The sequence below is a fragment of the Oncorhynchus masou genome, chromosome 1 (genome assembly GCF_036934945.1).
Source record: "Oncorhynchus masou masou isolate Uvic2021 chromosome 1, UVic_Omas_1.1, whole genome shotgun sequence".
Lineage (NCBI taxonomy): Eukaryota > Metazoa > Chordata > Actinopteri > Salmoniformes > Salmonidae > Oncorhynchus > Oncorhynchus masou.
Window position 1 is genome coordinate 14,090,061 of NC_088212.1, and position 25,242 is coordinate 14,115,302.

The 25,242-nt window shown below is 41.6% G+C and overlaps 2 protein-coding genes across 3 annotated transcripts in view; both read right to left on the reverse strand.

Moving 5' to 3' along the window:
- Nucleotides 1-20,733, reverse strand: part of LOC135520006 (arrestin domain-containing protein 3-like) — a 28,297-nt gene extending 7,564 nt beyond the window's left edge. Inside the window, exon 1 of the mRNA XM_064945342.1 lies at nt 20,404-20,733. Within this exon, the coding sequence (XP_064801414.1) occupies nt 20,404-20,659 (256 nt within the window). The 5' untranslated portion in view covers nt 20,660-20,733. The remainder of the gene's footprint in view (nt 1-20,403) is intronic.
- A 636-nt stretch (nt 20,734-21,369) lies between these two features.
- LOC135520088 (arrestin domain-containing protein 3-like) lies at nt 21,370-24,452 on the reverse strand. 2 transcript variants are annotated; one of them, XM_064945521.1, is made up of 7 exons: nt 24,100-24,452; nt 23,692-23,749; nt 23,404-23,551; nt 23,134-23,230; nt 22,306-22,562; nt 22,016-22,205; nt 21,370-21,982 (listed from the first exon to the last, which is right to left on the reverse strand). In XM_064945521.1, the coding sequence occupies exons 1-7, from the start codon at nt 24,347-24,349 to the stop codon at nt 21,723-21,725; spliced, it is 1,260 nt and encodes a 419-aa protein (XP_064801593.1). In that variant the 5' UTR covers nt 24,350-24,452; the 3' UTR covers nt 21,370-21,722. The 2 variants fall into 2 exon arrangements, with proteins under 2 accessions (XP_064801593.1, XP_064801524.1); XM_064945452.1 differs by having other exon boundaries at nt 21,370-22,205.
- Nucleotides 24,453-25,242: the final 790 nt, after the last annotated feature.

Below are 25,242 nucleotides of genomic sequence, written 5' to 3' on the forward strand. Positions count from 1 at the left end.
AACATGTTTTTAGGACTCCAACCTAAGAGTATGTAAACTTCCGACTTCAACTGTGCATAATGCAATTCCAACCACAAAACCTTGCTTTGATTTTAAGACTCAAAATACAACAACATGCCTAGCTAACAGCTAAATGATTGTTTTTTACTTTGTTATAATTCTATTTTCAAGGCTTCACATGGTGTCATGGAAAATATGAATATTATTTCCAACAACCACTGAGCAACTCCGCAGTAAATCCAGCTGCATATTGAAGGTTGTAATCAGAGTTTCTAAACCCAGAGACGCAACATCGCCAGACTTCACACAGACTGAGCAGACTAGGGGTTTGAGATGTCAATGAGAGAAGTGATTTTTAAAAATGTTGTTCATTTTCTCTAAATCTAAAGGCACAATCTAGATTCGAGCCAATGTCTTAAGTAGTTGAACATGTTTTTTACTCAGACCTCGTGAAAGTGACAAACTGACATGTTTTCATTTTCATTAAAAACAACTTTATATCGAAGGAGTGCCTTTGATTTGACAGCCTGCACATGTACAGTTCGGCGTGAGATTTGATTTGATTTGACAGCCTGCACATGCAGTTAGGTGTGAGATTTGATTTGATTTGATAGCCTGCACATGCACAGTTAGGCGTGAGATGACGTTAGACCCGATGACGTATTTCTGCGCATGAGCTAAGCTAGCCAATGTCGCCATGACATTGCCTACAAGCGTGATTGGGGATTTCTATTGGAGGAGCAGTTTCTGCTTATCTTCATACTGTACTGTCTTTGTTGAGATAGTCCGAGTCGATATTTAAGTAATAATAAGGAATTCCCTTCGACCACACCCAGGAATTGGGGAAAACAAACATTATTTTGCATTCACCTCCATTGTAAAAGAGTCAACTTCATCGTCAATTTTTTTGCTATACACAAATAACAAAACATGCCGAAAAGCTTCTGTGTTGTTCATTGTAAATGTAACCAGTGGTGTAAAGTACTAAAGTAAAAATATTTAAAGTACTACTTAAGTAGTTTTTGGGGTATCTGTACTTTACTTTATTATTTATATTTTGACAACTTTTACTTTTACTTCACTATATACTATATTAAAGACATAATGGTTTACTGAACTAAGGTCTTTATCTAAGGCTAAACAGTTAATTTTTTTAACATTGAAACTGCAGTTATGGACAGCTGTTAACTTGGATTTAATAGGATATTATAGACCTCCTCATCTGCAAAAGTAGAATCCCTGGATTCTCTGGCTGAACTAATGCGTGGTTGGGGGGAAAAAATCACATGGTCCTTATGGGTGATTTAAACTGGGACTGATTATCTCCAAACTCCGATGCCATGAGGACTGTGCAATACTGGGAGTTTTAAACTGGGACTGGTTATTTCCAAACTTTGAGGCTATAAGAGGACTGTGCAATACACTGAATTTTACTCAAATTATAAATGTAGTCACAAGACTCAATCCAAAAGATATCTATTCTGATGTTAATAAGATAACACTTATTGATGTTATTCTAACTAGCAATCCGCATAAATACTTGGCTGTTGGTATTTTCCCTGATGATTTAAGTGATCATTGTGCAGTTGCTTGCATTAGAGACACTAAAATCCCCAAAGTGCCCCCTCAGTTCATAATCAAACTAAATTTGAAGTAGTTCTGTGAGCAGGCATTCCTGCATTAACTTTATGCATGCAACTGGGATAGAATTGCGCTTATTGCAAACATCGAAGAGGCATTCTCCTATTTTCATTCCATGTTTTCTACTACATTAGTCCTGTAAAAGTTTCATCATACTGCAGCACACCTTGTGGGCTGCCGCAGAATTCTATGGCACGTTATGTAATTGTCAGCCATTGTTGCCATCAATGCTAGTTTGACCACCAGAGGGTATCTTTGAGAAGCATTTGTCAGTCTTCAATATTGGCTGTGTTAGAGAATTTAAACGCTTTCTTTGTAAGAACATAGTATATGGGATTGATTTAAAGAAATGTAGCTTCATTAATTTGATCATTATCATGGTGTTTCTATTCCAAGAAAAATGAAACCCTCAAGGTTTACATTAGTACTAAGAGCAAATAATCCTAACATGTCCACAACCTAATTGTAATCTAACCAATACCCAAACGGAGATTCAGTGCAAATAAAAATCTCATTGATTTATCAAGACCAGTCCCCATGCTTGTCTCAAAGCAGTCTGAACGATGCTGAAATAGTTGACCACACGTGGGTAGGCTATTGCTTCAAATCCTATTGCTTCTAACTTCAATAGGCTTTAAATGCAACAATGTCACAAATAATTGAACACACACAATTCTTAAAACTCTAATATTTTAATATTTAATCATTTCTGCCCTCCGAATTCAATTTCATTATATAAATACGCCCATGTGCACCTTGATAATGAGGGTGGACCATGCGGACTTGTCTAACGGGGAAATGGGGTGCGCGCCATGCCTAACGGGGAAAGGGGGGATGAGCCGGTCGGGCGCAACCCAGGCGATATGGAGATGCGGGGTCAATCCTTCATCAGATGAACCGCAAAATGTCAGCTAAAGCGATTTATTTCATGAATGCATTTGAAAGTTTTTAATATTGTAATAGTGAAGAGCAAAACTCTTCTCAAGAGAATTAACATTACAGTTACACCAACTGGTAGGCTAATAACACAATTATACAAAATGGTAAGAAAACTGGTGAAGAAAGTGAAAATACTTGCAGATCTCTAAATTACAATACTGGCAGAGCCATAACATTTCCTTGCACCATAGTAGATGTAATTCTAAATTAATATCTAAGGGGCTTTTATACAATTATAACGCAGGGTTAATAAAAAAGAACATTTTTAAAATGTATATGTTTATTAAGTAGTCTTGCTTGTCTCAGAGCAGTGCAAAAACAGTGCTGAAATATTTGACCACATGCGGGTAGCATATTGCTTGTTGGGGAGGGGGGGGGGGTCAGACAGTAGCCGGCTAATCGTTGGATAACAGATCGGCTCTCGGAACTCATTAACACGCGTGACTGTGTGTTTCGATATTTTCTCTCTCTCTCACGCACTTGCTGTCTTGACCTCTGAATGCTCGGCTATGAAAAGCCAACTGACATTTACTCCAACACTCACAAAATAAAAGGTTCCTGGACTATCCTTTAGGGGTTCTTCAAATTGAAACTGTGGGGGAACCCCTATAAGTTCTTTGAAGAACCCTTGAAAAAGTATGTTCAGTGCTGGATTATGCTGATATTGTCTATATGCAGGCCTCAGCAAGTACCTTAAACTCTGGACACAGCGTTTCATGGTGCTTTAAGATTCATTACCAATGCTAGATCACTCACCCATCACTGTGATTTGCATTGCTATGCAATGGACCTCTCTTCACCAGAAGACTAAAGCACTGGTACACTTTAATGTGTACAAAGCATTGATAGGACAACTCCCTTTGTATCTCTGTTCCTTACTGACCAGATCAGTCACTCAATACAGTCTTCATTCAGTTGTTGCTGTCCTTGTCTGTTCCTAAGGCTAAAACTGAGATGGGGAAACAATATGTTTCACATAATGCCCCTTCATCCTGGAGCATGCTTCAAATGATATTAAAGACAGGGGGGTTAGTGTCCTTGCCTGTTTTTCATATTCTGATTGTATTTTGTGTGTATTTGGTATTTTTCTGTACTATGTAATGTACACGCTGCTATTTCCCAGGTTGCCCTCGGAAAATAGGTTAACATCAATGGGTCTTACCTGGTTAAATAAAACATCTGATAAATGTACTTTTTCCTCCATACATTTTCCCTGACACCAAAAGTACTTGTTACATTTTGAATGCTTAGCAGGACAGAAAATGGGCCAATTCACACACTTATCAAGAGAACATCCCTGGTCATCCCTACTGCCTCTGATCTGGCAGACTCACTAAATACAAATGCTTAATTTGTAAATGATGTAAAGTGTTGTAGCGTGCCCCTGGCTATCCGTATGTTTTTTTGTGCCTACTGGTTTGCTTAATATAAGGAATTAGAAATTATTCATATTTTAATCAGTGCTGGCATAGCCCCACCTGTTTTGAGCACCACACCTTTAGGCATAAAAAACAATACAAATAAAACATTTTGTCGGGGGGGGGGCTTGCCTGTTATGCTTGTTCTTTTGGCATTAATACCTGACACACATCAGTTTGCAAACAATGTAAATATATATATATATATTTGAATTAATAAAGCCACATACAAACATGGTCTATTTTTTGCTTTCTTGAGTAAGGCTTATTTAACACGTCAAATAGTGTTATAGGATGTGTATCTTCTTTGACATGCAAAGACCCAAACGGTGTTCAATGTGCCTCACCCTAATAATTTGGTCTATTTTCACCTCTTAATTTTGTCTACTGTTCTAACTTGGTGGTGCACAAATAGCCTATCACCTGTTTTAGAGAAATGTAATCATTAAATATTGTCTGTTTATATGCTCCATTTATTTATCCTACGGTTTTGACTTGGTGTACAGGGAGAATACTGTAAGAACGACCCATGATCTGAATTCTGTCGCTGTACATTTAAAAAGTGCTGAACAAATAGTTATATTGACTATGTCCGTCGTCGCTTGCTCATGAATGTCTTAATCGAAATTACGGATTGCCTCTTATCCGCTTGTCGTCCCCTTATGCCATAGTTCGTACATATCAATTGTCAGTAGAAACCACATTTGTTTAAGCTAGTCTGCCATATCAGCTATGTTTTTATGTGTAGTGGCTTTGCTGGCATGCATCCCACAGTTGTTTTTGCCCCACCAAGATTTACATGCTAAAATCGCCCATGAAAATGATTCAAGTAAAAGTGAAAGTCACCCAGTAAAGTATTACTTGAGTAAAAGTATAAAAGTATTTGGTTTTAAATATACTTAAGTATCAAAACTAAAAGTAAAAATATGAATCATTTCAAATTCCTTATATTAAGCAAACCAGTAGGCACATTTTTATGTATTTATGGATAGCCAGGGGCACACTCCAACACTCAGACATCATTTACAAACTAAGCATTTGTATTTAGTGAGTCGCCACTGGCCATTTTCTATTAAGGCATCTTTCCTTTTACTCAAGTATGACAATTCGGTACTTTTTCCACCACTGCGTGTAACCAGGTCAAAAATCCCAATCTATAGTTCGCAATAATCCCACATAGGGAAATAAAGCCTGTAGAGACCTGTAGCTTCAGGCTATTCGGTGTGGGAAATATGGGAACACAGTGTCCAAGTAGGCTACACGTAGCTATGTGTGTGGAAAACATTCCATTCCAGGTAAGACATTTAACTGGTTTAGTATAGTCCTTTTGTAACTCCACTCACTACTTGTAGCTGTATAGTCTGTTTGTTTGTGTTGTTGGGTAGCTAGCTAGCACTCACTTACTCACGTGGCATGAGGGAAGCCACAATATTACATTGTGTGAGAACGCTTGGGAGCAGGCAATGTTGAAAAGTAATCTTTATACATGTTGTCCTTTTCTTAAATGTAGTTTTGTAATTGACGAAAACAAGCAGACAAGAAAATTGTGTTTGAAAAAGGTCAGGTTTTTGCTGTGAGCCAATGGTGTAACCTAGGTAACCACAGGTTGTGCGCTCTGAACACTCAAGAGAGGGAAACGAGATGGGTGGGGCTAAAGCTTAAGAGGGTGTGAACGATGCTGAATGGGTGTAGACAAAGAAGAGCTCTTCACTAGATACCAAAACATTCAAAGGCCATTTCCTCAAAAGTGAGTTTACAAGTTTATCAACTTTCAAAGCAGGGTTTCTTTCCCATCGTAGCTCTCAGTCTCTACTTTTATCCAATGTAATAACCACAATTTCAAATGTTGCTATCTAAGACCGACTCCAGGTGGTGAGTCACATATCAGTTTATCTACAGAGATAAAAAATATTTTGTCAGAAAGATAGGAACACATTGAAATAAGTATAAACATTTAGGTTTAAGTTTAACAGTATTAATTCTTCCGCCCAATGAAAGAGAAAGTAAATCCCAGGGTTCAAGATCCTGTTTCAGGCGGCGTGTCAAGGGAGGGAAATTGGCTTTATAGAGATTTTGAAATCGTGTGCGACCTAAATTCCCAAGTATTTCAATTTCAGTGTGACCACTCTGAAGGGCACATGACTAAAATAAGTTTACATGGCAGAAGGATTAATAGGCATCAAATCACTTTTTTTGCAGATAAACCTTTACACCCGGATATTTGACCAAATGTCTTTAGTAGATCCTGGATCTGTGGAAGACCAGATAAAGGGTCACCATATATAATAGCATGTCATCCACATAGAGTGAGACTTTATGCTCTAAGCCTCCTCATCGAATACCGTTGATAGTGGTGTTATTACGTATTGCTATGGTTAAAGTAGGACTTTGCGATAATGCCCAAATATCATATCATGGGATAAAAAAAGAAAATTGGACGGAATGATGGTATTTGACAGTTTTTGAAAAAATACATTTCCAAATTTGCTTCATGAGTAATGTGTGACCCTAGGGTGGCAACACATACATTCAAAGTTATTTTAATGGTCTTTCTCCATTCTGATTGTTTTATTACGGTTCAATTAAATTTCAACCTAAAATAATTTTCTGCATTTTCATCAATTTCTGCATTTTCTACACTCATTAGAGATCATTTCCACACTGCCACGGAGGCACGATATGGGCAAACAATCTAGGCCTTATTTTAACCAAATGTTGCAATTGCGATATGACTTGCGATTTAGAGTTAAACACTTGGGTGAACTGTTGGAATCATGGACATATCATGTCTATTCTAATTCTATAGTTAGAATATAATAGCGGGCACTTTGAACACATTGTTGTTTGACATTACTATAATGAAAATACCAGGGACTAGTTATTGTGATAGGATAGGAACCAAAGTTTTGATAAGTGTTTCCTAGGGGACCTTATAATATTTGGCAACATTGAACATTTTCTCTTCGCTACCTCATGTAGCTAACATTATTGCTTCACAAATTCCTCTTTGATTTAGAAGACACTGTTGCACAAACAACAGGCTGTAAAGCTAATGACGTTTGCTCTGACATTTATTAGCTAGCTAACGAGCAATTAGCATTAGCGGCTAACAAGATTTAGGTCAAACTTGCCAAGAAAAGACAAACTAGCTGTTTGAAGATGTAAGAAACACAAACTAACAATGTAATTATAGAACGCTAGTGGATTTATATTAAGAAGCAAAGTGAAAACAGCATCGTTGTCATCAACATTGTTCCATGTGCTGCATTGACCATCCAGATTGCAAGTGTCTGATGTACTGTTGTTAAAGGAACAACAAATGCGCTCCTTGAGTGACAGGGGGCAGGGCTAGTCTGTGTGGAAAGCGGCATGGAGAGAGAAAGAGCAGAGAGAGATGACTCAAGTAGGGAAGTAAGTTATAAAAATGGACGTTACACACAGCACCTCACATTTAACAAACCAAACCTTAAAATACCATTATAGAAGGTAAAGGTAATACCCAAACCGGTTCGTGCATCAATACCAGTATATCGTAAAATACGGTATATCGCCCAGCCCTAGGCTAAGGGCTCGACTGTGATTGCAAACAGCTTAGGGGACAGAGGACAACCCTTTCTTATCCCTCGATGAAGCTGGAGATGAAAGGTTATTATTTGTGTGCACTACAGAAATAGGGGAGGAGTAAGGGACTTCGATCCAGGATATAAAATTGAGAAAAAAAGATAATCCCACTCCATCTGATCAAATGCCTTCATAGCATCAAGTGATACCAATATCTCTGGAGTGTCAGATGAAGAGGGATTATAAAGTACAGTGCCTTGCGAAAGTATTCGGCCCCCTTGAACTTTGCGACCGTTTGCCACATTTCAGGCTTCAAACATAAAGATATAAAACTGTATTTTTTTGTGAAGAATCAACAACAAGTGGGACACAATCATGAAGTGGAACGACATTTATTGGATATTTCAAACTTTTTTAACAAATCAAAAACTGAAAAATTGGGCGTGCAAAATTATTCAGCCCCCTTAAGTTAATACTTTGTAGCGCCACCTTTTGCTACGATTACAGCTGTAAGTCGCTTGGGGTATGTCTCTATCAGTTTTGCACATCGAGAGACTGAAATTTTTGCCCATTCCTCCTTGCAAAACAGCTCGAGCTCAGTGAGGTTGGATGGAGAGCATTTGTGAACAGCAGTTTTCAGTTCATTCCACAGATTCTCGATTGGATTCAGGTCTGGACTTTGACTTGGCCATTCTAACACCTGGATATGTTTATTTTTGAACCATTCCATTGTAGATTTAGCTTTATGTTTTGGATCATTGTCTTGTTGGAAGACAAATCTCCGTCCCAGTCTCAGGTCTTTTGCAGACACCATCAGGTTTTCTTCCAGAATGGTCCTGTATTTGGCTCCATCCATCTTCCCACCAATTTTAACCATCTTCCCTGTCCCTGCTGAAGAAAAGCAGGCCCAAACCATGATGCTGCCACCACCATGTTTGACAGTGGGGATGGTGTGGTCAGGGTGATGAGCTGTGCTGCTTTTACGCCAAACATAACTTTTGCATTGTTGCCAAAAAGTTCAATTTTGGTTTCATCTGACCAGAGCACCTTCTTCACATGTTTGGTGTGTCTCCCAGGTGGCTTGTGGCAAACTTTAAACAACACTTTTTATGGATATCTTTAAGAAATGGCTTTCTTCTTGCCACTCTTCCATAAAGGCCAGATTTGTGCAATATACGACTGATTGTTGTCCTATGGACAGAGTCTCCCACCTCAGCTGTAGATCTCTGCAGTTCATCCAGAGTGATCATGGGCCTCTTGGCTGCATCTCTGATCAGTCTTCTCCTTGTATGAGCTGAAAGTTTAGAGGGACGGCCAGGTCTTGGTAGATTTGCAGTGGTCTGATACTCCTTCCATTTCAATATTATCGCTTGCACAGTGCTCCTTGGGATGTTTAAAGCTTGGGAAATCTTTTTGTATCCAAATCCGGCTTTAAACTTCTTCACAACAGTATCTCGGACCTGCCTGGTGTGTTCCTTGTTCTTCATGATGCTCTCTGCGCTTTTAACGGACCTCTGAGACTATCACAGTGCCGGTGCATTTATACGGAGACTTGATTACACACAGGTGGATTGTATTTATCATCATTAGTCATTTAGGTCAACATTGGATCATTCAGAGATCCTCACTGAACTTCTGGAGAGAGTTTGCTGCACTGAAAGTAAAGGGGTTGAATAATTTTGCACGCCCAATTTTTCAGTTTTTGATTTGTTAAAAAAGTTTGAAATATCCAATAAATGTCGTTCCACTTCATGATTGTGTCCCACTTGTTGTTGATTCTTCACAAAAAATACAGTTTTATATCTTTATGTTTGAAGCCTGAAATGTGGCAAAAGGTCGCAAAGTTCAAGGGGGCCGAATACTTTCGCAAGGCACTGTATATTATAAAGATGTCTGATATTGAAAAAATAATTATGATTTTTAATGAATCCAGGTTGATCTGTAGAGATAATGGAGGGAAGAACTGATTCAAAACGGCGGGCATTCATCTTAGAAAGTATCTTTACATTGCAATTTAATAAAGAAATTGTCCTATATGTCACGACTTCCGCCGAAGTTGGTCCCTCTCCTTGTTCGGGCGGCGTTCGGCGTTCGACGTTCGACGTCAACGTCTTTCTAGTCACCGCCGATCCATGTTTCATTTTCGTTTTGTTTTGTCTTCATTATACAAACCTGGTTTCCATTCCACAATCAATGTTCCCTATTTAATCCTCTGGCTTCCCTTTCTGTTTTGTCATTGGCACCGGTGGTATGGGAGGTGGACGCGGACATCGATCGGGCGTCACGTGCAGAGCCCACTCCCACACAGTGTCCAGTTGGGCGTATGTACGTTCCGTCTGATGTTCTCGATCTGTTGGGCCCACACGTCACCCTCCTCTGGTCATCCTAGCATCGGTCGGACAGTGCGCTGTCTTGCTGGGAAGTACTGGTGGCCCACGTTAGCTATGGACGTGAGAGTTTCTGTTTCCTTCTGCTCAGTGTGCGCACAGTGCAAGGCACCTAGACACCTGCCCAGAGGGGAATTACAACCACTCCTGGCGCCGACAGAGATGGCCGCCTCGCTTCGTGTTCCTAGGAAACTATGCAGTATTTTTTTTTTACGTGTTATTTCTTACATTGGTACCCCAGCTAATCTTAGGTTTCATTACATACAGTCGGAAGGTACTACTGAATATAAGAGCAACGTCAACTCACCATCATTACGACCAGGAATATGACTTTCCCGAAGTGGATACTGTGTTCTGCCTTCCACCCAGAACAATGGATTGGATCCCAGCCGACGACCCAAAACAACGACGTCGTAAAAGAGGCAAACGAAGCGGTCTTCTGGTCAGGCTCTGGAGACGGGCACATCGCGCACCGCTCCCTAGCATACTACTTGCCAATGTCCATTCTCTTGACAACAAGGTGGATGAAATCCGAGCAAGGGTAGCATTCTAGAGAGACATCAGAGACTGTAACGTTCTTTGCTTCACGGAAACATGACTCACTCGAGAGAGACACTAACGGAGTCGGTGCAGCCAGCTGGTTTCTTCAGGCATTGCGCCGACAGAAACAACCATCTTTCTAGTAAGAAGAGGGGCGGGGGGGTATGCCTTATGATTAACGAGACGTGGTGTGATCATAACAACATACAGGAACTCAAGTCCTTCTGTTCACCTGACTTCCTCACAAACTTCCTCACAATCAAATGTCGACCGCATTATCTACCAAGGGAGTTCTCATCGATTATAATCACAGCCGAATTCCCCCCCAAGCAGACACATCGATGGCCCTGAACAAACTTTATTTGACTCTATGCAAACTGGAAACCACATCCTGAGGCTGCACTCATTGTAGCTGGGTATTTTAACAAGGCTAATCTGAAAACAAGACTCCCTAAATTGTATCAGCATATCGATTGTGCAACCAGGGCTGGTAAAACCCTGGATCATTGCTATTCTCACTTACGCGACGCATATAAGGCCCTCCCCCGCTCTCCTTTCGGAAAAGCTGACCACGACTCCATTTTGTTGCTTCCAGCCTACAGACAAAAACTAAGACAAGAAGCTCGCACGCTCAGGTCTGTTCAGCGCTCGTCCGACCAATCTGATTCCACGCTTCAAGACTGCTTCGATCATGTGGATTGGGATATGTTCCGCATTGCGTCCAACAACAACATTGACGAATACACTGATTTGGTGAGCGAGTTCATTAGAAAGTGCATTGACAATGTCGTACCCATAGCAATGATTAAAACATTCCCAAACCAGAAACCGTGGATTGATGGCAGCATTCGCGTGAAACTGAAAGCGCGAACCACTGCTTTCAACCAGGGCAAGGTGACCGAATACAAACAGTGTAGCTATTCCCCCCGCAAGGCAATCAAACAAGCTAAGCTTCAGTATAGAGACAAAGTAGAGTCGCAATTCAACGGCTCAGACACAAGAGGTATGTGGCAGGGTCTACAGTCAATCACAGATTACAAAAAGAAAACCAGCCCTGTCGCGGACCAGGATGTCTTGCTCCCAGACAGACTAAATAACTTTTTTACCCATTTTGAGGACAATACAGTGCCACTGACACAGCATGCAACCAAAACCTGCGGACTCTCCTTCACTGCAGCCGACGTGAGTAAAACATTTAAACGTGTTAACCCTCGCAAGGCTGCAGGCCCAGACGGCATCCCCAGCCACGTCTTCAGAGCATGCGCAGACCAGCTGGCTGGTGTGTTTACGGACATATTCAATCAAGCCTTATCCCAGTCTGCTGTTCCCACATGCTTCAAGGCCAACATTGTCCATGTTCCGAAGAAAGCTAAGGTAACTGAGCTAAACGACTACCGCCCCGTAGCACTCACTTCCGTCATCATGAAGTGCTTTGAGAGACTAGTCACGGTCCATATCATCTCCACCCAACCTGACACCCTAGACCCACTCCAATTTGCTTACCGCCCAAATAGGTCCACAGACAACGCAATCGCAACCAGACTGCACACTGCCCTAACCCATCTGGACAAGAGGAATACCTATGTGAGAATGCTGTTCATCGACTACAGCTCAGCATTCAACACCATAGTACCCTCCAAACTCGTCATCAAGCTCGAGACCCTGGGTCTCGTCCCCGCCCTGTGCAACTGGGTACTGGACTTCCTGAAGGGCCGCCCCCAGATGGTGAGGGTAGAGAACAACATCTCCACCCCGCTGATCCTCAACACTGGGGCCCCACAAGGGTGCGTTCTGAGCCCTCTCCTGTACTCCCTGTTCACCCACGACTGCGTGGCCATGCACGCCTCCAACTCAATCATCAAGTTTCCGGACGACACTACAGTGGTAGGCTTGATTACCAACGACGAGACGGCCTACAGGGAGGAGGTGAGGGCCCTCCGAGTGTGGTGTCAGGAAAATAACCTCACACTCAACGTCAACAAAACTAAGGAGATGATTGTGGACTTTAGGAAACAGCAGAGGGAGCACCCCCCTATCCACATCGACGGGACAGTAGTGGAGAGGGTAGTAAATTTTAAGTTCCTCGGCGTACACATCACGGACAAACTGAATTGGTCCACCCACACAGACAGCGTCGTGAAGAAGGCGCAGCAGCGCCTCTTCAAACTCAGGAGGCTGAAGAAATTCGGCTTGTCACCAAAAGCACTCACGAACTTCTACAGATGCACAATCGAGAGCATCCTGTCGGGCTGTGTCACCGCCTGGTACGGCAACTGCTCCGCCCACAACTGTAAGGCTCTCCAGAGGGTAGTGAGGTCTGCACAAAGCATCACCGGGAGCAAACTACTTGCCCTCCAGGACACCTACACCACCCGATGTCACAGGAAGGCCATAAAGATCATCAAGGACAACAACCACCCAAGCCACTGCCTGTTCACCCCGCTATCATCCAGAAGGTGAGGTCAGTACAGGTGCATCAAAGCAGGGACCGAGAGACTGAAAAACAGCTTCTATCTCAAGGCCATCAGACTGTTAAACAGCCACCACTAACATTGATTGGCTGCTGCCAACACACTGACTCAACTCCAGCCACTTTAATAATGGAAATTGATGTAAAAATATATCACTAGCCACTTTAAACAATGCTACTTAATATAATGTTTACATACACTATTACTCATCTCATATGTATATACTGTACTCTATATCATCTACTGCATCTTTATGTAATACATGTATCACTAGCCACTTTAAACTATGACACTCTATTTACATACCCTACAATACTCATCTCATATGTATATACTGTACTCAATACCATCTACTGCATCTTGCCTATGCCGTTCTGTACCATCACTCATTCATATATCTTTATGTACATATTCTTTATCCCTTTACACTTGTGTGTATAAGGTAGTAGTTTTGGAATTGTTAGGTTAGATTACTCGTTGGTTATTACTGCATTGTCGGAACTAGATGCACAAGCATTTCGCTACACTCGCATTAACATCTGCTAACCATTTGATTTGATTTGACAACGACAGTGGTCACACCTATCGGTGGATTTCATGACGGATCTTCCCCCGTCACGGGGTAACACCACGATCCTGGTTGTTGTGGATCAGTTTTCTAAGTCTGCCGTCTCCTTCCTTTGCCCGGTCTCCCTACGGCTCTACAGACTGCGGAGGCCCTGTTCACGCACGTATTCCGGCACTACGGGGTGCCTGAGTATATAGTTTCTGATCAGGGTCCCCAATTCACGTCTGAAGTCTGGAGGGCGTTTATGGAATGCCTGGGGGTCTCGGTCAGCCTCACCTCAGGTTTTCACCCCGAGAGTAACGGGCAGGTGGAGACAGTCAACCAGGATGTGGGTAGGTTTCTGTGGTCCTATTGCCAGGACCAGACAGGGGAGTGGGCGGTTTTCATTCCCTGGGCGGAGATGGCCCAAAACTCCCTCCGCCGCTTTTCCACTAACCTATCACCTTTTCAGTGTGTGCTAGGTTATCAGCCCATCCTGGCACTGTGGCATCAGAGCCAGATCGAGGCTCTTGCGGTGGATGAATAGTTTCGGCACTTGGAGGAGACATGGGATGCTGCCCATGTGCATCTACAACGGGCCATCAGGCGGCAGAAGGTCTCTTGACCCAAAACCTAATCCTTCGCCTGACCTGCCGGAAGCTGGGTCCGCGGTTTGTAGGGCCATTTAAAGTCCTGAGAAGACTGAACAAGGTTTGTGATAGGTTACAACTCCCCCTGATTACCGTATTAACACCTCATTCATTGTGTCTCTCCTCAGGCCGGTAGTGGCTGGTCCGCTCCAGCATTCTGAGGTGCGGGAGGTTTCTCCTCCCCCTCTGAACATCGAGGGGGCCCCGGCGTATACTGTGCGAGCCATCATGGACTCAAGGTGTCGGGAGAGAGGCCTTCAGTACCTCGTGGAGTGGGAGGGGTACGGTCCGGAGGAGAGATGCTGGGTGCCGGTGGAGGACATCCTAGATCTGTTCTTACTGCAGGAATTTCACCGTCTCCATCCGGATTGCCCTACGACTTGTCCTCTGGGTCGTCCCTGAGGCCGGTGTCGGCACGCTGCTGGGGCCGCGCGTCAAGGGGGAGGAGGTACTGTCGCGACGTCCCGCCGAAGTTGGTCCTTCTTCGTTATTTTGTGCTCTGGATATTTGTGTTTTTTCCTTGTTGGAACATTGCTTATTTTTGAGTAAATTCTCTGATTATTACTCATACCTGAGTCCTGCGCCTGACTCTGTCTTATCCATTCACCTAATCATTGACACTATATGAACCCCAAGTTTTTTATTCCTTTTTCAGAATAAGTGAAATACATGCCTGTATCATTGTTGAGGGTAAAGAGTTTGAGGGGAATGATTCCTTAAATATGGAAAACAAGAGAGGAGAAAGTTGATCAGATGTATATATATTTTTGAATTCCCTTGGAAGTCCGTTGGGCCCAGAGGATTTACCACACTGCATAGATTTAATTGCCAACACAATCTCTTCTATAGAGAACTGTTCTTCCAATTTAGCAGCTATCTCAGGTTCAAATGTAGAAATATCTAAGTTCTCAAAGAAGGTGTCAAATAAGGTAGCATTACCAGCGGATTCCGGAGTGTATAATTGTGAATAAAAGTTATGAAAGAATGAATTGATCTCTAAATGATCAATACATTTGTTATCCAACTTGTAATTTATCTCAGGTATGGTTTGAATTGCGCTTCTCTGAGGCAGCTGTTCATAATTTTGTATCAAGATTTACTAATAAGATTTTCAGCTTGTCAAGTTGAAAGAAGATCAAACTCTGTCTGAAGTGTCAAACGTTGTTTTAGTAGGCCTGCGGATGAAGTGTGTGAAAAAGCCATATCCAAATCCAAGATTTTATTTGTAAGGTCCCCAAGGTGTTGAATATTGCACTTCCTTAATCTTGCAATGTATGAAACAATTTGGCCCCTTAGATAAGCCTTCATTGATTCCCATACTATTGTAGGAGACATTCCAGGGGTTTGATAAAGCTCAAGAAACAGCTCAATTTGAGATGACATAAAAGCAACAAAGGTTTCAATTGATATCAGTGAGTTAAGCCTCAAGGGAGATCATTTTGCTTTGTATTTGGTATAAGTAGTTTAATAGTAAGGGAAGAAGTATCTGAAATGACTCTAGCTTGGTAATCACACTCCGTGATAAGTGGCAAAAATCTATTGCGTAGGAAAGGGTAGTGTATATGCGAGAAGGCCTTATGAACTGGCCAGAAAAAATAATACTCCCTAGCTGTGGGATTGTGGAAACGCCACGCATGGATATGCCATATATCTTAAGAAATAGCTGAATTGCAAGTACTGTCTTTGATGGAGATGATATCCTAGGAGAGCTACGATCCAGATTGGGTGACAGTAGGTGGTGATATGAATTGTGTACTATTAGGTGGTGTGTATCCATATTTGGTAATTGAGAAAATACATTTGTGGAGAATGAACTGTTATCCCAATTTATTGCATAAATGTTAGCTAAGATAACAGGTGTACTTTACAGTCTTCCTACTACAATAATGAAATGGCCTGCTAAGTCTGCCTCTAGACTTGACATTGCGAACGATATGTTCTGACTAATTAAAATGGCATTTCCTCCAGTTTTAGAATGAAAATTGGAATGATATGACTGACTGATCCTCCATCCTTTTAAATGAGAGTGGTCAAAGTGTGGAGATGTGTCTCCTGAAGAAAGGCAATATCTACTTTAAGTTGATTTAAAGGCCCAAGAACCCTTTTATGTTTCACCGGGTGATCTAAAAGATGAACATTCCAGCAAAAGTGACCGAGCAACCAGTTGTCCCTCTAATGATATTAGGCCTAGCCATGTAAAGTCAGGTGAGAAAAAGGATAAATGCCAGATGACAATAAGAACTGACCCATTGATTTTTTTTCTCTCCAAAATGAGCAAATGAAAAAACGAAAGTTGAAAACAATACTCTGACATCTGGTATGAAAAAAACCCCCACCCTGGTCACGCAATAGAACAAGGTAACCCCTAATCCTCACACAAAGATATCCACACATGGAGTGTTTATAGTGGGGAACACTAAACCTAACAAAATCAACCGATGGTACCAGCAACGTTCACTAACGTTACCTAATGATAACCTCAACTGATGCCACTGGCAACGATATGTCTAAAAAAAGAGTGACCGTGTCTGCAGTGCTAGACAGATTTGTTCATTACCCTAATCGCAAAATATGTGAACAGACAGCCATTTGCCATTTGCCTGAGACTGATGAAGTAGAACTTGAGCCTGGGTCCTCAGCCACCCCCATGATCCTGATATTGGATCTTCACATATGACTTTATAAATTCATACATTGTTCCTTAAGGCTAGCCATATCAGTTTCCAGCTTCCTAACCGTGGTTTGCAGCGTAGTCATGTCCTCCGAACATGTTGACAAGCTTTGTTCTATGTCAGAGACGGTTTTCTTTACTGTATCCAGTTCAGTGCAAACTGTTGCCGTATGCTTTGCGAGTTCATTCTTGACTGCTTGTAACTGCTTGTTGAATAAATGCAATTTCAGCAGGAGCTCTGTAAAAATGTGACCTACTCCACGGCTTGCTCACTAGCGCCACATTTTGGGGTGGTTTGTACACCATACAAATGAAGTCGGAAGTTTACATACACCTTAGCCAAAAAAACTGAGTTTAAATTTATTCACAATTCCTGACATTTAATCCTATTAAAAATTCCCTATTTTAGGTCAGTTAGGATCACCACTTTATTTTAAGATTGTGAACTGTCAGAATAATAGTAGAGAGAATAATTTCTTTCAGCTTTTGTTTCTTTCATCACATTCCCAATGGGTCAGAAGTTTACATACACTTAATTAGTATTTGGTAGCATTCCCTTTAAATTGTTTAACTTGGGTCAAATGTTTCGGGTAGCATTCCACAAGCTTCCCACAATAAGTTGGGTGAATTCTGGCCTATTCCTTCTGACAGAGCTGGTGTAACTGAGTCAGGTTTGTAAGCCTCCTTGCTGGCACACACTTTTTCAGTTCTGCCCACAAAATGTTATATAGAATTAAGATCAGGGTTTTGTGATGGCCACTCCAATACCTTAACTTTGTTGTCCTTAAGCCATTTTGCCACAACTTTGAAAGCATGCTTAGGGTCATTGTCCATTTGGAAGACCAATTCGCAACCAAGCTTTAACTTCCTGACTGATGTCATGAGACGTTGATTCAATATATACACATAATTTTCCTTGCTCATGATGCCATCTATTTTGTGAAGTGCACCAGTCCCTCCTGCAGCAGAGCACCCCCACAACATGATGCTGCCACCCCCGTGCTTCACGGTTGGGATGGTGTTCTTCGGCTTGCAAGCCTCCCCCTTTTCCTGCAAACATAACGATGGTCATTATGGCCAAACAGTTCTATCAGACCAGAGGACATTTCTCCAAAAAGTACGATCTTTGTCCCCATGTGCAGTTGCAAACTGTAGTCTGGCTTTTTTATGGCAGTTTTGGAGCAGTGGCTTCCTCCTTGCTGAACGGCCTTTCAGGTTATGTCAATATAGGACTCGTTTTACTGTGGATATAGATACTTTTGTGCTCGTTTCCTCCAGCATCTTCACAAGGTCCTTTGCTTTTGTTTCTGGGATTGAGTTGCACTTTTCGCACCAAAGTACGTTCATCTCTAGGAGACAGAACGCATCTCCTTCCTAAGCGGTATGACAGCTGCGTGGTCCCGTGGTGTTTATCCTTGCATACTATTGTTTGTACAGATTAATGTGGTACCTTCAGGCATTTGGAATCTGCTCCCAAGGATGAACATGACTTGTGGAGGTCTACAATTCTTTTTCTGAGGTTTTGGCTGATTTCTATTGATTTTCCCATGATGTCAAGCAGAGGCACTGAGTTTGAAGGTAGGCCTTCAAATACATCCACAGGTACACCTCCAATTGACTCAAATTATGTCAATTAGCCTATCAGAAGCTTCTAAAGCCATGACATCCTTTTCTGGAATTTTCCAAGCTGTTTAAAGGCAGTCAACATAGTGTATGTACATTTCTGACCCACTGGAATTGTGATACAGTGAGTTATAAGTGAAATAATCTTTCTGTAAACAATTGTTGGAAAAATGACTTGTGTCATGCACAAAGTGGATGTCCTAACCGACTTGCCAAAACTATAGTTTGTTAACAAGAAATTTGTGGAGTGGTTTAAAAACTATCTTTAATGACTCCAACCTAAGTGTATGTAAACTTCCGACTTCAACTGTATATACAAAAGTATGTGGACACCTCCCTGGTGTAAAGCTCGCCACCATTGAATTCTGTAACAGTGGAAACACGTTCTCTGGAGTGATAAACACACTTCACTATCTGGCTGTCCAATGGACTAATCTGGTTTTGGCGGATGCCAGGAGAATGCTACCTGCCCGAATACAAAGTGGCAACTGTAAAGTTTGGTGGAGGAGAAATAATGGTCTGGGGATGTTTTTCTGGGTCGGGTTAGGCCCCTTAGTTCCAGTGAAGGGATATCTTAATGCTACAACATACAATGACATTCTAGACAATCAGCTGTCCGTCCTGTCTCCCTGTAGCGCTGTCTAAGGTGTCTCACAGTATGGACATTGCAATTTATTGCTCTGGCCACATCTGCAGTCCTCCTGCCTCCTTGCAGCATGCCTAAGGCACATTCACGCAGATAAGCAGGGACCCTGGGCAACTTACTTTTGGTGTTTTTCAGAGTCAGTAGAAAGGCCTCTTTAGTTTCCTAAGTTTTCATAACTTTGACCTTAATTGCCTATAGTCTGTAAGCTGTTAGTGTCTTAACGACCATTCCACAGGTGCATGTTCAATAAATGTTTATTGATCATTGAACAAGCATGGGAAACAGTATTTAAACCCTTTACAATGAAGATCTGTGAAGTTATTTGGATTTTTACAAATTATCTTTGAAAGACAGGGTCCTGAAAAAGGGATGTTTCTTTTTTGCTGATTTTATTTTCCTTTCCTTATAGAACCACATAGATTACGTATATGTCTGCTAATGCGTGGTGGTGAACTAGAGAACAAAACTCTGTATATGGACACATCTGCCTGGTTCTTGCTGGACCGCCTGTAGTGGGGTCAGACCAAAGTAGAGTCAACATTGTCACTAGCAGGTGAGGGCATCTACAGCCAACCGCTCAGATGGCTCCAGCTAGCCGTTTTTACACAACCTATTCCAGACCGGTCTGCACGTTTTAAAGTTTGAATGGCGTTTCTAGCTTCAACAGTGGAAGACTAGTTGAATTATATGACCATTAAAATACACTGGGATTGATGCAAATACGGTTGTAGTGTAACAAGTATTAGTAGTACCACAGTTTTTTTTCAAGCAACCTGAACAGGACGTTTTTATGTTGTTTTGGTGTTGATAGCTTTTACGCACGTTACATACAGGTGGCAACGGAATAATCATACAAAGTATAAACAGTTGTGATTTGCATTCAGCAAGCACACTTAATTACTAGCTAATTTAAGTACATGTAGTTCATTCCTCACCCAACATAAGCTATAAAAATAAAGAGAGTCGCAAACTCAATACATAAACTCCAAGTAATTTATTGGGTATTAAAGAAGGCACAGTGGTGCAGAAACGTTAGTGATTTACCCAATATATTACTGGGAGTTTATATATAGAGTGTACGACTCCCTTTATTTAAATGTATTTTATAGCTTAGTTTATTCGCCGTTAGTCAGCACCTCTACATATAAATACTTGTATATGGTTGTGCGCCAGTTTGTTTTTTATTCCAAAAATGGATAACTGACATCGCGCCTGTGCGCCGGCAGGATACCCGGGGTGGGGTCATATTGGGATGGGTATGGTAGGTTATAGTAAACGATTAAAAACACAAAATCTCCCCTAGACTTACCTTTAGGAGATTCATTAATCATAAACGTCTTAAGTTTGAAATATCGATTGTGAGCAGAGTAAGTCCTAGTGTGGTCTTTCGTACGTGTCGTCCAATGGACATTTGCGTCCCCTTTGGCTTTGATGAAAAGGCTTTCCACTTTGGTTTCCTTTATTAACTCCAAAGTGATTATTCCAGATATACAGTCGCCTTCGGAAAATGTATCATATTCATTAATAACATCGTAACTCAAGTCAAAAGTTTTTACTGAAGGCATTTTCGACTGTTTCACATGAACTTCTCTGAAGCCAAATCCGCTAGCTTTAGCCTACTCATAAATAGTGATGTCATTGCCGTGGGACTGTACACAGTCATACCGTAGACTAAAAAAATACAAATAAATAAATATACCGCAGATTATACTCTACTGCCCCCCAGTGGCAGTAAAAAACTAAGGGTTTTGTCTAGAAGGGATAGGCTACAGTTGAGGTAAAAATCGACTTTTCGTAGCAGGTTAGGATAATTAGTTGAAGGTTAGCGAAAATGCTAAATGCAACTTTTGACAAAAGCTGTATCTCATGTAGACATGGCCAGTGTAAAACTACTGTACTGTTACCTTGTGTAGCCTAATGTGTGAATCTGAGATTATTTGAGATTTGGCTACAGTATGTGGAAAGCACTGTCCTAGGTTAGGTGTGGAACTAACCCAACTAAAATCCAACCAAGAGTCCAACTAAAATCTCAAATTGCCCGCTTGGCACAAACTGCCATGAGGGTCATAAGAGTGAGGCAGCATCCCCCCTGCAAACCATTTTGATAGACTGTTCTACTGCACTCCTTCATAATACCTAAACAGCAGAAGTACACGCTGAGCTCAGTGAGCTGTAGAACACCAGTAACAGAAAGTGTAAGGACCATGTGCAATTATACGTAGGTGTACAAGTTAGTTGGGCTTTGATCAGCAACAGTTGAGATGGAGTCAGAAGATCAGGTGTGTGGTATTTATTGAACAGTGCAGGTAATGAAAACTGGATCACCTTACTCGACCAATAACAATGACATTAAAGTCATACAGATGTTATGTCTGGAGTCATCTTTTTGCATAGCTTCTTAGATGTAGCTTTACTGATTATTGTTCTCATTTGCTGCAGACACATAATGGCTGATCTGGATTGACACATTATTATTTAAAGAAAAGTCTTTGAGACAGTATAGCAATTCAGTTAAGGCTGCGGGTTACATAACAATGGCATTATAAACCTAATTCAATATTGATTATTGTAACAGGTAGGTAGTTATATAGCAGCACTAATCAAAAGGCCTCTGTCAAATATGAGTGTTTATAGGGTGTTAGGGTGAGATGTTTCAGGTGCACATGGAGGGAAGAGGGAACCATACGATGGGGGTTGGTCTAGCTCTTGAGAAGAGAGGGGTGAGTGCATTGTTGGGGTGGATATTAATGTATTAAATGTAGGTGGAGGAAAAACTGGGCCAGTTGGATATGGGTATGTTGGCTGTGGGTCAGGGGGATAACTTCCTCCCATGGCTGCAGGTTCAGGGTACACTGGCAGGACAGGCGGATATAGGCCTCCCCCTGGACCTGAGACAGGCGGATATAGGCCTCCCCCTGGACCTGAGACAGGCGGATATGGTCCAAAGGCTGTATCACAAGGGAAGTCACTGTTGCTTGGACCACCTTTCCCGAATTCTTCAAACCCGAGGACAGGACTGCCTGGTGATAGGCCAGACCGAAAGCAGGAAGGGATAATAACCAATGGAAACTTGACTTCAGGGTCTTTGGCAAGAGGAACATCCAAGTATACCTTTAAAACAAACAGCCTGTTAGAGAGAAATATTGGGATTGTATCCCCCACAATTTTTGTTGTTGTTTAATACTAGTCAGGAATATGACCCTGGATGTACCTTTAGTATGTACTCTACTGTTATGATATTACAGTTCAGGATGGACAAGTCCTGGTCAGCAGGTATCTTCAATGTCCCTGCAACACTTTGTCGGGTGTTGGACGGGATGGGCCCCCTGACCACTTTGCAGACGGTTTCTTCTTCTATCTTTGTGCAGTCAGAAGCCATGAAAGTAATTTTCTGCTTCAGACTGAATTTGGGCTTAAGGTCACGGGAGGAGTTGTTCTCGATGTTTGCACAGATATTCACCATCTCACCTGTCGTGGGAAAATCCACCCAGATAATTAAAAGGAAAGTTCAGGATTTTACAACTTGACTACTAGTGGTTTGTCTATGGGCCTGGAAAAACTATAATCCATGGTTTGGTTTTCTCTAAACAGCCCCACTACTAACTTCAGATAACCTTAGCCTCCTCTGGCTAATTTTGTAGTGACTGTTTAAATGAAACAAAACCATGGATTACAGTTTCTCTTGGCCCATAGACTTTCAGGGTTGGGAACCATCTTACATCAAGTTGTAAAATCCTGAAATTCCCCTTGAAAGACAATCTGAGATTCCAAATGACCAACACAATAGTGCTTCAGCACAGATGAGGTACTGAATGTTGAAGACATGAATAAATGTTGACAAAGCCTAAAGCCTTGCATGTGAAAGTTGATTGTATATTTAGGACACTTCCTGGAGGTATTGTGGACTTGATATTCTCTTATCCAGTGAGATTGTAAACTAATCTGTTGAATTGGCGTTGTTATTCAAAAGAAAATATGTGCCAAAAGGCAACATGCTTTGTGTTACATAGAGGGCTTTGAAACAACACTTGTACATTACCTGCCATGTAACCCATCCTTTCAACATGGACATCCATGATGACATGTCCTGAGGTAAGACAGCCCATTGACTTGTCCTTCACACCATGCTGAGGAGACTGGAACGCAGGATGAGATTACATTATGTTCTATACTAGTATGACACAAGGAAACCAAACCCAGGATCTGTACATCCAACCATCCACTTTCACACATATGTGATGAATAACACCGTCCATCCAAACATATATGATAAATAACAAAAAGGACTAGATTAGTAGAGTTAACACACCATTAGTAGGACATGGTTCAAGTCAGCCTTGGAGACAAAGGTGATTTCCTTCACCAAGTCGCGTGTCTTTAGCCAACCCCTAACCAGCTTGGCTTCCAGTTTGTACACTATCTTGCCATGTGGACCATTGAAGGATGATGGCATGCTTCTGTAATATAAAAACAGCGACACATACCTTAAGGTGCTGAATCTATGTAATCAACAGATATCATAATTTGTACATGCAGGTTGATTTAAAAGAGCATATCATTTGTCGTGTCTATGAATTTGACTTGCTTTCCCACTTACCCATCAGGAATTTGGAAGCTAAATGGATAGATATGGATACCAGGGGGGAGTATGTTGCCTATAACCAAAAAAATCGTAGAGGTCAACATAATATCCAATTAGTAATTTACCTTATTAATGAACCCATTACAAAAAATATTGATCTGGCGAACATTAACCAACCCCCGCTCGACTATAAATATTAGATTACGTAGCCTACAAATCCTGCTCACCTAACGCGACGGGCGAGCTATGCACCTGAAAGATATACATATTGGCCAAACTATAGTTGGGGTTACTGATAGGTTAGACATTTACATTTACATTTAAGTCATTTAGCAGACGCTCTTATCCAGAGCGACTTACAAATTGGTGAATTCACCTTCTGACATCACCTGTAGTAAACCGAGTAAATACTATCCCTCCTACCTTGAGGATTTTCATTAATCATTAATTTCTTCAGTTTAAAATATCTGTTGTGAGCAGAGTAAGTGTTGTCATCACTGTCAACAGTCCAATTGACATTAGCGTCCCCTTTGACTTTGATGAAAAGGCTTTCCACTTTGGTTTCCTTTATTAACTCCAACGTAATTCTTCCAGATATACAGTCGCCTTCAGAAAATGTATCATGTTCATTAATTATATCGTAACTCAAGTTAAACTCTTTTATTGAAGGCATTTTCGACTGCTTTCCTAAAGTCAATTCCGCTGAGTAGAGCTACTGTAAAGACAGAAATATAAAAATTGTTCCGCTGGTTCCACGGTCTTCAGAAGCCTACGGTGTGTCAGACCGGACACACTGGGACTCTTTTAATGCAGACCATGGTACACCATTGCCTCCCAGTGTACTGGAGTCTATACTGCTACCCAGTCTGTGAATTTGAGATTATCACTATTATTAATATAGTCTAGATTCTGGAGTATCTGGGACGAAGACTGGCCTAGGTAGATCGTGTTAGGGGCTAACCTATTTCCCTATCAAATCAAATGTATTTATAAAGCCATTCTTACATCAGCTGATATCTCAAAGTGCTGTACAGAAACCCAGCTGAAAAATCCAAACAGCAAGCAATGCAGGTGTAGAAGCACGGTGACAAGGAAAAACTCCCTAGAAAGGCCAGAACCTAGGAAGAAACCTAGAGAGGAACCAGGCTATGAGGGGTGGCCAGTCCTCTTCTGGCTGTGCCTGGTGTAGATTATAACAGAACACGGCCAAGATGTTCAAATGTTCATAGATGACCAGCAGGATCAAATAAAAATAATCACAGTGGTTGTCGAGGGTGGACCAGGTCAGCACCTCAGGAGTAAATGTCAGTTGGCTTTTCATAGCCGATCATTCAGTGTATCTGAATATCTGAGTATGTCTACCGCTCCTGTTGTCTCTCTAGAGAGTTGAAAACAGCAGGTCTGGGACAGGTAGCAGCAAGCCCATGTAATGCTTTGTAGGTTAGCAGTAAAACCTTGAAATTAGCCCTTGTCTTAACAGGAAGCCAGTGTAGAGAGGCTAGAACTGGAGTAATATGATCACATTTTTTGGTTCCCGTCAAGATTATAGCAGCCGTGTTTAGCACT

Coding starts and splice junctions, on each gene's coding strand:
- LOC135520088 (XM_064945452.1), bottom strand. CDS start 24,349: ATGCCTTCAATAAAAGAGTTTAACTTGAGTTACGATATAATTAATGAA. Junction 23,750..24,099: donor GATTAATGAAAATCCTCAAG/GTAGGAGGGATA, acceptor TTTTGGTTATAG/GCAACATACTCCCCCCTGGT. Junction 22,563..23,133: donor AAGGATGGGTTACATGGCAG/GTAATGTACAAG, acceptor TTCCCACGACAG/GTGAGATGGTGAATATCTGT.